Source organism: Cygnus olor, chromosome 11 (genome assembly GCF_009769625.2).
Source record: "Cygnus olor isolate bCygOlo1 chromosome 11, bCygOlo1.pri.v2, whole genome shotgun sequence".
Taxonomy (NCBI): domain Eukaryota; kingdom Metazoa; phylum Chordata; class Aves; order Anseriformes; family Anatidae; genus Cygnus; species Cygnus olor.
The window spans coordinates 21,437,351-21,451,685 of NC_049179.1; the positions used below are offsets into that span (position 1 = coordinate 21,437,351).

The 14,335-nt window shown below is 41.6% G+C and overlaps 1 protein-coding gene across 2 annotated transcripts in view; it reads right to left on the reverse strand.

Moving 5' to 3' along the window:
* CTDSPL2 (CTD small phosphatase like 2) overlaps nucleotides 1-14,335 on the reverse strand; it is a 44,084-nt gene that overhangs the window by 19,659 nt on the left and 10,090 nt on the right. The window contains exons 2-3 of one of the 2 annotated variants that reach the window (XM_040570047.1): nucleotides 5,541-5,749; nucleotides 1,660-1,798 (exon numbers count right to left, since the gene is read on the reverse strand). In XM_040570047.1, the coding sequence (XP_040425981.1) occupies nucleotides 1,660-1,798; nucleotides 5,541-5,732 (331 nt within the window). In that variant the 5' untranslated portion in view covers nucleotides 5,733-5,749. Of the gene's footprint in view, nucleotides 1-1,659; nucleotides 1,799-4,402; nucleotides 4,451-5,540; nucleotides 5,750-14,335 lie in introns of those variants that run through there. The other variant, XM_040570048.1, reaches the window with a different exon arrangement.

Here is a 14,335-nt window from a genome sequence, read left to right on the forward strand (position 1 = left end):
AGGAAGTAAAATAATTCTTAGTTGTTATCACAGATAACAAAGAACACTGAATTAAGTAAATCTTAGTATTACAACAACATACCACATAACAATTAAAGGTTTTCTATAAATGTGCATCTAAAGTATATCCTAAAACTAAAAACTGCTATCTCGTGGGTGAGATCCAAGACATAATTCTGAGACTGAAATGAAAGAAGTTATTTACTTTACAGTAACAAGTCTTTGAGCTGTCTGTCCATATGGAAGTAAGCAAATGCATTTTGTGCACATGAGCTGAGAACCTTTTTGTCAGCTGAGCCTGATGGAGCTGCACAAGTACTTCACACTTCCTGTCGCTTTTACATAAAACGTAGGGTGTGCCAGCTGCAACTTAGTGCTTTCACTAATACCGAATGTCTTCACTAAGAACTTGATATTGCTGTAACAGTAAAATGTGTTCAGTATGCTCTATGTGCACACCTCAGACAACTTTATTCAGGTAAATAGTTTCCTTTCATCTTTAAGTATTGTCTGCATGCATCACACTCAGTCAGTGCATACCTATTATCTCTCCAGGACACAAAAAAAACTAACAGTAGCAAATACTCCTAAAATCATCTTACGCAGACATCTGGCAACAACCAAACAGGTAATTCTCTCACATTGTAAACCTTCCATCATTGAAGTCCCTCATTTGGAGCTCCATCCTGTACTTAGCTACTGATTTTAAAAACCTTGTCGGAATATGAAATCTTTCAGACCTCTGCCTTGCTGACAAACTTGGCAGAAATCAGACAACGGATTCGAAAGTTATTGGGAGAAAGAAGGAACACTGACAGGCAGCACAAACACATGAAGTCTCGTTTCCTTAGGAAAAGGAGTCTAAAAGCGTGTTTTTTTAAGTCAGATCTGGAACCACAGCTGACACTTTAAGTTTCATTGAATATTTTATCTAACAGGATGTATCTCTCAGTGTGTCACTATTAGAGATACTGAAAAAAAAACAATTTTCACAATGAGGTGGTCAAACATTGGAACAGGGGCCCACAGAGGTTGTAGAATCTCCATCCTTTGAGATATTCGGAACTTGACTGGACAAGCCTCTGAGCAGCCTGATCCAACTTCAAAAGTCAGATTTCTCTTCAAGCTGGATTCACCTTGCTGGGAGAGGAACAGGAGGACTGCCCAGATGGCTTATAGAGGTCCCTGCCGACCTAATTTTTTCCATGATTCTATGTCAGAACCCTGTCTATATGTTTGACAAGTGCTTTCGATATCTAAGGAACCCAGGTTAGCTCCACAAATGTCATGAATTGGGAAGTCATATTTCACTTCTTGTGAGAAAATGGGAGAAGAACTAAATCAAATTCTCATTACTGGCTCTTCTTTTCTTTTGGAAAAAAATACTTAAATTAGTTCCAAAATAGCTGGTCATTATCACATAATGAAATTGTTCTTGCTAAGATAAAACATTCTCTCTCAGACACATCCATTGTAACTTGTGCTTACAGTCCTGGAAATCTTATTTCAATGCTATTAGTTCAGCCTTGCTAACACTGAAGTCAATCACAAAACTCTTAATAACCTCCACCTGGAGAAATGTCCTTTATTAGTTAACAGCTGGAAGACTACTGAATCACCATTCAACTGTAATAGCGTATGATTAGAATATTTACAAACCTCCATTCACTTGACTTTTCCGTCTTACTCGAGAGATCTGTTTATTAGGCTTTTCTCCTGTTTGAGGTGTGGATGTAATCAAGTTGTTATCTATATCACGTTCAATTCTACTTCTTTTTGCAGGATTTTCTCTTTCTTCCTTAAAACAGAAAAAGGGGGAAAAAGAAACATACTGAGTAGTGCCTCTTTTCTCCACTGAATGCCACCAGAAAATGTTAGCTGTTAGGGAAAGTTCCCCAGAAGGTCCATTTATTGTTCCACTTCCGGATGCAGAATATACAACACGTATCTGGCCAGTTGGAATTCTAAACTCATCCAAACCGACACAACCCAAGGTAAACAGCTAAGTACTGGGAAAGAAAGCTGTGCTTGGAATTTCTGTTGTAGAAAAACCGTCTTTAAATACTATTTTACCGGATAGTCAATTTGTAATTAAGTGCTGTGACATTAAGGAAATGTAGAAACAACTAAAATGATGAGAAACTTCATTTCTCTGCTTGTTAAAATATACAGAAACTGCATAATAATATCCAATATAAAATTCTCCACCATGATCCTTACATAAAGTGGCTCGTTAAATTGTTTATAAATACATACTGTGGTAGTACTCAATTCATATCAGATAGTATATGGCAAAACTTAGCTGTTAAAAATATTATATGCAAGGGTTGTAACCCAGTGATTCTTCCTACCTTTAAGAAAATTACTCTTCTCCTCTGTGGCAGTTACATGAATGGGAAAGAACCAAGCATTTTTGCATATTTTTTCTGAGCATGTGTGTATGTGTAGCACAGATATTTAAGACAGGTTTCTTCCCCTTTTGTCCCAAAGCACCTATTACATCTGAATAAAATGGCAATCTAAAATACAGCCATATAGAGTACACTGAAACGTAAGATGTGAGACAAAGCAAAATAAATGGAATTAAATATTTTTAAAAAGGCCACAAAGCATATTAAAGTGAATTAAAATTTCTACTTTAGACTTACAATATTACCTTTCTGGGAGCAGCAGTTTCACATCTTTAAAAAGAAAAAAGTTTGCATGCTCCAAAAAAAGGTAAATTGATCCTTTAGAAAAATTAATTTAAGGCCCATGCTAAGAGTACAGTACCTAAAAGAAATACTGGCAAACATGGAAATGCATGGACAGCCATATCAGAAGACAAAGTATGTGACCACCACTGATCCCCAAAGCTTCCTACTGGCAGTTTCTTCTTGACCAACAACCTTGGTGAGAACAATCAAATTACTACCACGAGCAACTAATGATAATGTATATACCGTAAAATCATATATGAGAGAAAACAGATGGCTCACTGATAAAAAGAACAGCAAGGCACCTTATCTTTTAGGTCATTCGTTCAAATTCAACATGGGAAAAAACAAGAGAAATTAATTAACTTCTAAAAGCTATGCATAAAATTGGCCTTCAGAAATGACTCGTGCTTTATGGAGAACAAGTGCAGGAACATTACAGAAAAACACAATGAAAACAGGAAATCTGTCTAATAGTATCAGCAGAGGCACAAAGGATTCAGTAAATCTAGAAACCGCTCTCCCTCTCCCGAACAGGAGCTATCACGATGTTGTGGGAAAGCTCACAGTGCTCTGCCCGTGTTGCATTGGTCCTGTGAAAAAAGGACTTTGGGTTCCAGGATGGCCAGCCTTGTACCTCTGGGTGTTTTGCATTCATGTAAAAAGCCACAAACCAAACTGCAGAAATAATTTATTTTCCTGAAACAAAAATAAAATTCTACCACTTCTAAAAATTCTTTGGCAAAAAAAGGGGGAAAAGAGTGCAATGGACCTCACTGGAAGGAAAAAAAAAACAACAGCCAACAACAAGCCCTGAAGCAATAACAAACACGGATGTAAAATGAACATAAATCAGCAGACAAGAAGAGGTGTGACAATACCACAAACAACAAGATCAGAGTTCAAGCAGTTCGTTAATAGAATTTAAAGATGAAATTACACACAAGGTTGCAATTCTCCTTGATTTATACTGTGGAAATCTTATTGCACAGATATATAAATATACCTATTATATATATTTACAATATTATACATATATGAATCATATGATCATATGATTCATTCAACTCAAAATAGCCAATTATTATCAATAACTGTGCCATAAGGAAGATGGCAATGCCACACTGTCATAAGCAATTTATTTACTCTTGGTATGTTTTCAGAAACCTTGTGTGGACTAATGAATGGCCTAAACTGGGACCAAGAGTAATGACAACACACTCAAAGCCAATGCAATGTATGACAGTACTGGAACCCCACCTACCAAACAAGTTTAGTGTAACCTAATATGGCAAATTCTACAATATTTGATTCTAAAATTTTAAAATGTTAGTAGTACTTCCTGTATGCATACACATATCAGTTTTTCTGGTAGATCAGACTTGTCGTTTTGTAAATAATAAATACTCTTTTGTATTCCGTAACTATCCATGACTTGCACAGGGGCTCTGAGTTGGAAAAGACCTCGAGATCAGACCCATCACCATCCACATTCCTACAGCCACGCGTTAGGCTCTAGTTTCTCTAACTAAATAGCTATAATGTTTTTTTAGGTTCTGATTGTTTAAAGAATATTTCCAATAAGCCACCTTTACAATACCAGATGAGTTATGACTACCATCAAAATTGTCAAGATACACTAGCTATGAAGACATTTATTGTCATAAATCCATATAATCGCTGTGGTGACTTAGATTTCAACGTACCCATAAATGAACTACTACGCAAGTTGTACACATACACTATCTCACAGAGTTATAACGTTTCCATGGCAGCCACAAGACTACTTTGTTAAGTCATTAGCGCTTTGGAAGATAGCCCGGCAGTATCAATATCATGCCATGCTAATGCCACTGGAGCCACTCCAAGTCCTGCTACAGACACAGGAGAGGACATGAAAGGGAACAGAAGAAAAACGTGGACATTTTATATTTTTAAAAAACTGTCAAGAAAAAAAAAGAGAATGAAATGTAATTCAAAGATTTGGGAGAGAGGAGGAGAAGAGAGAAAATTAACAAAACCTTAAAGAGACAGAAAAAAAAAAAGAATAAACAGATATATTTCTCTTATCTTAAAATTCCTACGTAAAACGTTTTGCTTGGATTTCAGCTTTTTGTTGCAGAATTTTTGCAGCCAAAATGTTGCACTGTCGTGCCAGATAGATGCTGAATGTAAAATGGCTTAATTGTCCTACTTCAATGAAAATGTAAGTGGTTTTAACCATTTTCTTTTTACTGAAGTGTTTCTTTGTCAGTACCTCAATGCTTTTATAAGTAGTCAACATATTAAAGATTAAATTTCATTATATTTTGACAATTTAAGACTATATTGTTACTTTAATTAAAATTATTTCAACTTCACCTTGTTACAAAGTCATCTTTTCAACACTTAGTTCAGAAAACAGAAAATTATTCTGAATTTGAATCACTTTTTTTTAAACCGTATAGTTCATAACCAGTGTTATGACTTCCTGGGTACTCTTTAAAATTTACAGCTAAGTAATATCGATATTTGCATTGCTGGGACTGAATGAAGACTTTTTTTTTTTTGATTGGCCTTTCTCTTTGCAGAAAAAACTGAGGTTTTGGAAGCAATTGCAAGGTCGCATTCAGCCTATCAAAGCCATACACATCATTCTCCCTTAAAACCTACATTCGACATGTTTTAACATGTGAAAATTAGTAAATTCAGGTTTCTGTTTGTATCAAGATAGATGAGTTTTAGTGGTTTAGCCCCAACTTTCCATTTACATATTTTTATTTATTAATAGTAGTATTTTAAAATCAAAATTAATTGAATATGACCCAAACAAAAAACAAAAGAAGAAACCCACTGACACTGTACCTTCGGTGTGCTTCCTTTAATAAACTTTTTGATTGAAGACAATAAGCCAGTTTCATTTTTCTGTGGTTTTCCTCCGCCAACAGGTAAGCTCTCTTCCACCTCCGAATGTTTCCTCTTTGCCCTCAAAGCACGTTGCGTGTGAATTTGATTCGATTGCTGAGAAGCCTTCCGCGTTCTCAGCCTCATTTTCATGTGTACCACATGTAAAGCTATAAAGGGAAAAAACAAGTATACTTAGTCATTGAAGAAACGTATTAAGCTTCAGATCAGGAACTGAAAAAATTATATAACACTGACAGTGTTCTGATGCACTGAGCTTTTATATCCATACACACACACACACACACACACACATATATATGGCTAAACTTAAGTGAAAGAGAAGAGCTATTTAAGCTAAAGCATAACACTGGCAGAAGAACAAATGAATATCATCTGGCCACGAATACATCTAACTATTAGATCAATGAGGTTTTTGCATAACCCTCCAGCCCAAGTAGCGGGAACAAAAAATCTAACTGTTTTTAAGACGGAAAGGATTTTATGGTGCCTGGTGTCTTCAGCATCCGATGACTAGACTCAATGACCTAGGCAGCGCTTTCCAGCCCTGTGTTCCTTACAATATATCATTTTAAGACTCTACATTAAATTTGAGATGAAGCATAAATCTAAATTCATGTCAAGTGCTCACAGAAGAAGAAGAAATAAATGAGACTATGCATTAAATATGGGTGAGGATATAGCAGTTCAACAAAGGAACCTAAGATTGATCTCCAATACAACTGTGTTTGGGAATACGATTAGACCACAGGAAGACTCATGCAAAGGCAATATTTATTAGAGCAGAGTAAAAGGCCATTTCAGAAAACGTGTCACATCTATCTCCAGCCTTCAATTGGACCGCTGGTATAGTTAAATTTGTGCATATATATAACTGCTTTTCTGGATTGTGGCATATGCCTTCTCCAGTTGACTGAAGCTCATACTTGGGTTGATTTGAATGGGACTACTCAAGTGCTTAAAATTATGCATGTGCTGGAACAGGAGCAGAGAAAAGTAGCAAGAAATCCATCTGAGTCGTAACGCCCAGAAATACAGGTAGGAGCAATACGCACGTCCTAGCTGAAGACACGACAAAAGACAATTTATTTATTGATTGATTTTTCAAGAAAAGGGTATTCTTTTCACAATAGGAATCAGAATCTGATTTTCTGAAATTCGTTTAACACATACCGCATTGCTGATAGGGGTAACTTAAAATATGGGTAAGGTAGCAACAGCTACTTTCTTGTTAGGAAAAGGCAATGGCAGCGTGATTCGCAGACAGAAATACTGTGATATTGTTCAGAAACTGTCTGGTTAGCAGTTAGGTACATCTCAATCCTAAATGAAAGGTGTTCCAGCTAACGAAGAATAACATTGCTACCAACATCTTCTTGAGAAGGCTAAGCAAAAGTAGTATGGAATTGGTACGGTCAGGAGTTACGCACTTCAGTTACAAACAACGACTGCTTTAACTGCTGACAAACACAGGATTTCATTTTGCATCCATAATGTCCAGCATTTTCCACCATCACTTAATACAACGGCTGTTACAGAAAGGGGAAGTCAGGACAGTTAAATGACTGAAGTAACTATGGCAAAAGTGGACTGATATTTGGGGTTTAAAGAAAGAAAACAGAAACCATGTGTCTAAATTTATAAAAAATTGATTACTTACAATTTTGAGCCTTCTAGTAAAAGAAGCATTAAAACTCAGACTCCATATGAGTATACTTTCACCATTAATATTTGCAATAAAACTCGCATTTAGTTTGATAGAATCTACTGTACACAGAAAAAAAGTAATGTTGGGGAAAACTGAAAAACATCCCCAAGGATTTAAATCCAGTTTGCTGTTCCTACTCTGTGCCACTAGAAAAATAAAAAGTTAAAAATAACGTTCTTATGCAAGGATGTAAAATAAATGTGTTATCAAAACCTGCATCTTGACCTTTCTTTCTTACAAGTTCCTGCTAGATTAATTTTTTTTGTGTATGATTTACAGTGGGAAGAATCCAGCTCAACAGACGTATGGTCCTGTTATACTTCTGCACAAATCAGGAGGACCCAATTATAAAATTGAAGAAACCATCAAACATCAATAGACAGAATGATCCAAAGATACCTTAAAACATATAATGTATTTTTTACTTTGGAAATATTCAGGAAAATGTTATTTTTAGTCAACTTCTTGTTAATTAAGTGATTAGGTTCTGTTAATAAAATAATTTTATCATGTGTGGCTGAAAAAAGAACACCTGAGTTAAGGTTTCTCAGTGTTCCTGTATGTGGGAGAAGAAGGAATTCACAGCTCTATCGGAAATAAAGCCCAAGACAGAAAACAGCCATTAAACTTTTAAACCAAATAGTTTAAATATATCAATATTTCAAGCTAAATAGTTAGCAATTTGTTGGAATGAAGTTAGAGAAAAACAACGCCGTTTTGCCGTGTTGGAAATGTTCTCAGAACTCCCCGAGGAGCCCGAGTCCTTCCATGCGTTGAGAAGGGAATTTCATTTGCTGCATTACCAACCTGCTTAGGGATTTATTTATTTTTTGCTCTTTCCTCTAATTTGCCTAAGTTATAACCCTCTGAAATTCTTCGATCTGTATGGTCCAAGGAGAGAGATCAGATCTCAGACAGCCATCCCTAGGACAGAGAAGCGAGCGGAGAAGGAGCGCAGCCAGCGGGGTCAAACACCCAACCACCCCAGCTCCGAGAGGTTTCAAACGGGTCCAAAGCCCCAGCGTGCCGGACTCCTTCACGTCTCCTACAGGGCAGACAGCCCTGCGCCACCGAGAAGGATTAACCATGCTTTTTTTTGCATTCCTCGGGGTTTTTGTGTGCAGTCCGTCCTGCCAGGAAGCCCTGGGAGCCAGGCGCAGGACTGGAGCAGCGGGGCAGCTTACACCACCATGGTCCCTTGGGAACGGGAACCGTGCTCACGCTGAGAAGCGGTGGCAAAGGGCTCAAAGGGGAAGAAAACCAGAAGGATGTTGGAAGAAAGGTGCAAGAATATGTAAGGAGCAGAGCAAGCTTCTCAAAGGTGCTTTAAAGTCGGGTATGGTAGGATGACAGGAGGGAACCTAGGGGCTTGCCCCTGCTCCCTCCTCATTTCTTCCCCACGCTACTTCCAGAGTTGTCTGCCTCCTCAGAGACCAGGCCAGCTCACCAAGCTAACAGCAAAATAAATATATATCCGATTTCATTTTTACACAGTTTAATCGGTTTATAAAGGGAACCAATGGGCACCAGAGCAGTGCTACGGAGCAGACCAGCACATCCCTGGAACGACGCAGCCAGACGCCACGCAGCCTCCCGAGCGCGGGTATTTTGGAAAGCAGAACAGAGCTGCAGACCCTCCATGGGTGGCACGAGGCCGGGAGGCTGGCGGCTCCGTCCCCAGCGCACGCAGAGCGACACAGCGCAGGTAGGCAGCACGCACCAGCCGGGCAGGCTGCATGCACCGCTCCAGGAGCTCACATCGGCCACCGCCAGCCTCCGGCACAACGAGTGGGCACCCTAACTTCTGCCCACCTAAATACCTGCGTTTGGGCCTGAGTGCAGCTGTTCTCGAGTCTCTTCTGTACTGCTCAGAGACAAATTTTTGATCACTAGTGCTGTGAGCTCTCTGGAAAGGGCGCATTGCACGGACTTCAAACAGCCAGGACTCCCTGAAATATCCATGTGTGTATATTTACACACATGGACATAACATAGGCTTACACACAATATATACACTTATACATACACTTATACACAGCGTAAACATTGCTTACAATTGAAAAGTGAGATCCCCAAGTCTCATTTACAGAGTTTAAAAAACTCTGGACGGTAAGAAGAGAGTAACAGTGAACTAATTCAAGTGGCTGATCCACCATGGATAACCACTCACAGTGGTGAATTGGGAATTAAGTAAATGAACACTAAAATATAATGAAATGCAGTACATTCAAAGACGTAAACCACATTTATTAAAATGTTACTTACACATTTTGAAGAACTGGCAAACATCCTGCCGTGTGACTCTGTACAACAGCAGCCTTAAAATATTTTGGTGAGGAATCTAAGATGCCTGCCATTTCACGGGTAGGAATTACGCAAGGCTATACTAAAAGCAAATGTGTAAAAAGAATTAGACAAATAATTGTGAAGCACTGAAGGAAGATTGACATTAGTCAATCTCCAATTTGGAAATGAAAATACTGCTTAAACCGTGCTATTCTGCAAGTTGCCTGATTTTTCTAGAGCTGAAACAAATACTAGGCAGACAAAGCCCAAACCAATTTAACGTTTGTCAGTCTGCGTATGCATTTATCCAGCAAGAAACCATTCAACTCATCTGCGTGCTATTGCCAGAGAGTTCTTTGGCTCACTTCACATCCTGGGTATCAAGCCTCAGGTTATAAATATCTCTAATGGACTTAGCAACAGTTACCTACAATCCCCGCAGTGCCAGAAGTTTGCTCTCCCAACGCGCGATGCGTTTGGCAGCGTGCAGTTTCTACTTTAATTATCTTTGTGTTTCTTTTCTGAAACGAGCATAAACCAAACTACGCCACTCAGCACGCTCTCTCAGTCAAAACAAACCAAGCCCAAACATGCCCGTGAATTTCCTTCCTCAGCCACGTACGACTTTTGCCTGTCACCCCGGCGTGCCGGCCAGCCAGGGCCGGGCTGAGTGACGGCGGGTGCGAACGCCTCGTGTCGCCGCCGGCGTCCGTGCCGCGGAGCCAGAGGACCCGGGAGCTCACTGCCGGGGGATCGCGCTCAGCAGCCCTGGCTAACTGCTGCCCTTCGATTCTCTTTCCAGCAGGTTGCCTTTCGGGAGCCTGCAGCTCGGAATTCTCCCCGTACAACGGTGCAGCTCCTTCACATCGGGAGCAGCTGGCACCGAAGTATCACCGTAACGTGGACCTGAAGCCAGGAGGCCCATCCACAGCAAGCATGCGGAACATTTAACGGCTCAAGATGTTTTCCTGCATTACATACGTGTCTTGGTTTAAATCCTTCCCAAGCCCTTTCCTGCTGGAATTCCTTCCCCATCTATTAAAACAAACAATCAAAACACAAAAGAAAGTGGGGGGGGGTAAAAAGAAATAAATAGATATTCTTCAAACGAGAAACGCATGGCAAAGAGGGACTAAATGGAACTCTCACTAAACAATTGAGAGACAGGGAGGTAAGTAACGAAGGAGCTATCGGGAGCAGCAGCCGGAGACGCTGCAGCCGCACACGCTCCGTGTCCTGCAGCTGCCGGGCTCACCGGGGCACGCACGGCGTTGCTCCAGGCGCAGGCACCGCGCACCTACGGGACAGGAATTCCTGCGAATGACCCACAGATCGAAGTAACAGCGCACCTCCGTGATTCCTTCAGGTGGGGATGACTGACTTTCCCCCCGCAGGCGGTACTACGGTCTTATCTATTTTTCCCCAAAACTACTGAAAGAAAATTAGGTACAGCACATGTAATTACAGGGTTTAAGGTTTTTTTGATACAGGAAAGGGTTTAAGACGGTAAAAGAACAATAGCAATCAACAATAGGAAGATACGACTGACAGGAAAATTCAGAATTATAGCGTTGAACGACTCCTACGTTTAATTTGGCACTCGGCAAGCCCGCTGAGCTGCCCCCACCGAAAGCTGCATATTCCCAGCCTGGCTGCCGGAAGGGCTCCGGAGGATTAGGACAGCCAGGCACGCGTCGGGAACGCAGCTCGGTGAGTGACAGGCACACGTTAGGTGAAGGGCTTCTCTATTAGTTACTCCACTTATCCTACCCCATGGGCTCCCGCGGCGCTGGGAGGTGAGGCCTGGCCCCCAGCCGCTGCCTGCTGCACCTCGCAGCCCAGCAGCAGCAAGGGACGAGGCAGGGACGAAGCTCCTGCCATTGGGATCCGAAACAATTTTTACACAACGGAGCGTCTGCTGCTACAGATTGGATTAGCTCCTGGTGTGGACGCAGCGTATGTTGGCAGAATCGAGCACAACCACAATCCAAGAGACAAGAGGAAGCCAAAAAAAAGAAGTTCCCTTCTCTCCATGTAACTGCCCATACATTCGTTTTTGCCAGCATGGAGATGATGACCACAGAGCACGAAAAATTCGCGCAGCAAAACAAAGCACACTGAAAAATGTTGGGGGATGTGTTTGATTGCAACAACCACAGCACTCGTCCTGCATTACTTCCACCCATCCCTTGAAAGATTTCACCCAAAGCCAAGAAGGCAGCACCACCTCTTCACACTTTTAGGTTTTAAGCAAGAATCCAGCCCATGCTGCATCCGTCACAGGTAGACGCACACAAAGCTGCGACCTGTCACCAAATTTAACAGCTTTCTGCGACGCCCCATGCCTGGGCTGGCGGTTGTGACCTGCCCGCGGACGGTTCAGTGCCAGCAGCTCAGCTAACCCAGACCTCTCTGCTGAGCAAACGTCTCAGTTTCATTCACATGCTTCTGGACACACAGGCTGGATCACAGCAGGCAGGTCCACAGAAAGGAACCAAGAACAACCGTTTTCTCCAATTTCCTTGTAAACATCCAATACCAGTCGCGTTTCATCAGCGCACTTCATCACTGTGATGTGACCCAGGTTTCAAGAACGATCCCAAGGAGAAGACGCGTTCACTGAGCTGGCCGAGGTCCATTCGCGTGGGACTAGCGATGCTCTCCAGAAATGCGAGATCCTAGGACACCCTGCAAAGACGCCTGAGCCACGAGGGTAGGGAAGCAGGGAAACAGAGAAGGCACGCAGCCTGTGAGCGAGAAACGGGACAAACGACAACCCGCGTGTCACGCACACCTGTCTGGACTCGCAGCAAAGTCGAGCAGAACGACTTACAGAGTCCTTCACCCAGACAGGCCCCAGAGCGCTTTGCAAACCTGAAGGAAATGCTCTTTGTTAGCTCAAAGGTGCTGAGACTTTTCCCCCCTCAACAACTCGTGGCCTTTCTTTAACCAACTTATCCTCCTTCCCTAGGAAATCACAGCGATTTCATCGTGTTCCAGCTGATGTACTTCGTATTTTACAACATCCTGTGTTGCATTGTCACTCTTCACAAATCTTCAAGCGTTTTTCCACCACCGCCTCCTGGAGAGACAGCCACCAACTAGGAAGCCGCGGCTGAAGAAGGCTGGATGGTGCTAGGACAGTGCAGGTAGGAGCAAAGTAAGACAAGTGGTCTATAAAACCAGCAACACACACAATATGTACTATCCAAATGTTGGAGCGTGGCTATGAAGTCTGGATAAACGTGCAAAGAAACCACCAGTTCCACCAAGATCACAGTCAGCAATTACAACTACCAAAGGCACAATGCAGACGGTGCCCCTCAGTTTTCCCTGTTCTCCAAACCCGCCTTTACTTCTCCCCTGTATCTCAGAACAAAACGCCTTCATAACCTGAACAAAACCACACTTGAAATCCCCGGGTTTCAGTCCCCTTGCTTTAACCGTGATCCCCCAGTACGTCCGCCTGGGGCTCACGTACGGAGCTCTGCTCTCCCAAGGCTTAAGCGCCTCCCCTAGAAGAAACATTTTCTTATAAAGATGTTGCCAAACAAGATGAGGAAGGCTTTTCGTAATTGGCCCTAACAGAAAATAAATTTTCTGTTACTTTATTTTTCTGCTGTAGCAATCATACTTCCAGGCACCATTGTTTTGCCATCGCTCTGCTAGCGAGGCTTTGTTTTGATTACGCTATGTGCATTTGGAACTGAAAGTTTATTCCCTCCTGGCCAAGATATTTTTCTCTTTGTGACTGAGGGTACACACTTGTAATTAATTCAGCCTTTTCAGTTTGGGTCAGACTCTTAACCAACAAAGAAAAATGGAGAGCTGGGTTAACCGTAGAACAGCTGAGCTCAGAACAGAGCCCAAGATCTGTTGCAGCAGAAAGATACTACTTAGGATCTCTGATGCTGCCAAGACAAGAATTTTACATCAGTCGCCTTTAGGTACTGCGGAGCTCAGCAACAGCTGACAAGTTTTGAAAGAAAAGTGTGCAGTGCTTGAGCGTTAAACAAGTGGCAAACAGATCCCACTAGAACCAGCACTGTTCCTGCTGAGGTTCGGGAACGGACCAGCTGTCTTGGGACAAATCAGGCTCCCCAGACATTTAATCCACGCTGCCAGGCTCACGGGGAGACTATTTTTGGAAGTCGTCTCCCTCTTGTTCCAAGCCCTGGTACGGACAGGTTGCTGAACGCTTCCTGAGCAGACCTGCCAGGATGTTGTGACAAGCTCTGACCACAAAAAAATCTTCATGGGTTGCCTTTTTTTTTTTTTTTTTTTAAAATCATTCATCTTATATTAGTTGGCTTTCTTAATTAAAAAAAAAAAAAAAAGGAAGAAACAACAAACGAGCAAACACCACCAACTCCAGAAGATTAATAAGCCTAAGCAAGTCTGTGTCGGACTGTGGAAGCCACGGAGTAACTCCTGCATTTGTTACGAGAAGCTGATAGTTTTTGTAAGGTGTGCAGAGATGAATTTTGTTAACTGCACCTGAAAACCTAAACTTGCTCTGCTTCCCCTTAACCTTTCTGTGGGATCAGCACCGCAATCGCGTATTCCACAGGGCTTTGTCAGGTTGCTATCTTTTAAAAGGCTAGATGAAGTTTTTGGCTGCTCCTTTGGCCTTAAAAACAGCAGGCTATTTCAGACTCTTTGTATTGGAGGATAAAAACTCTTTAAATGATGATATGATTCTTATTTCCCTGGAAAACATCTTCCTTGGTGCACTATAAAT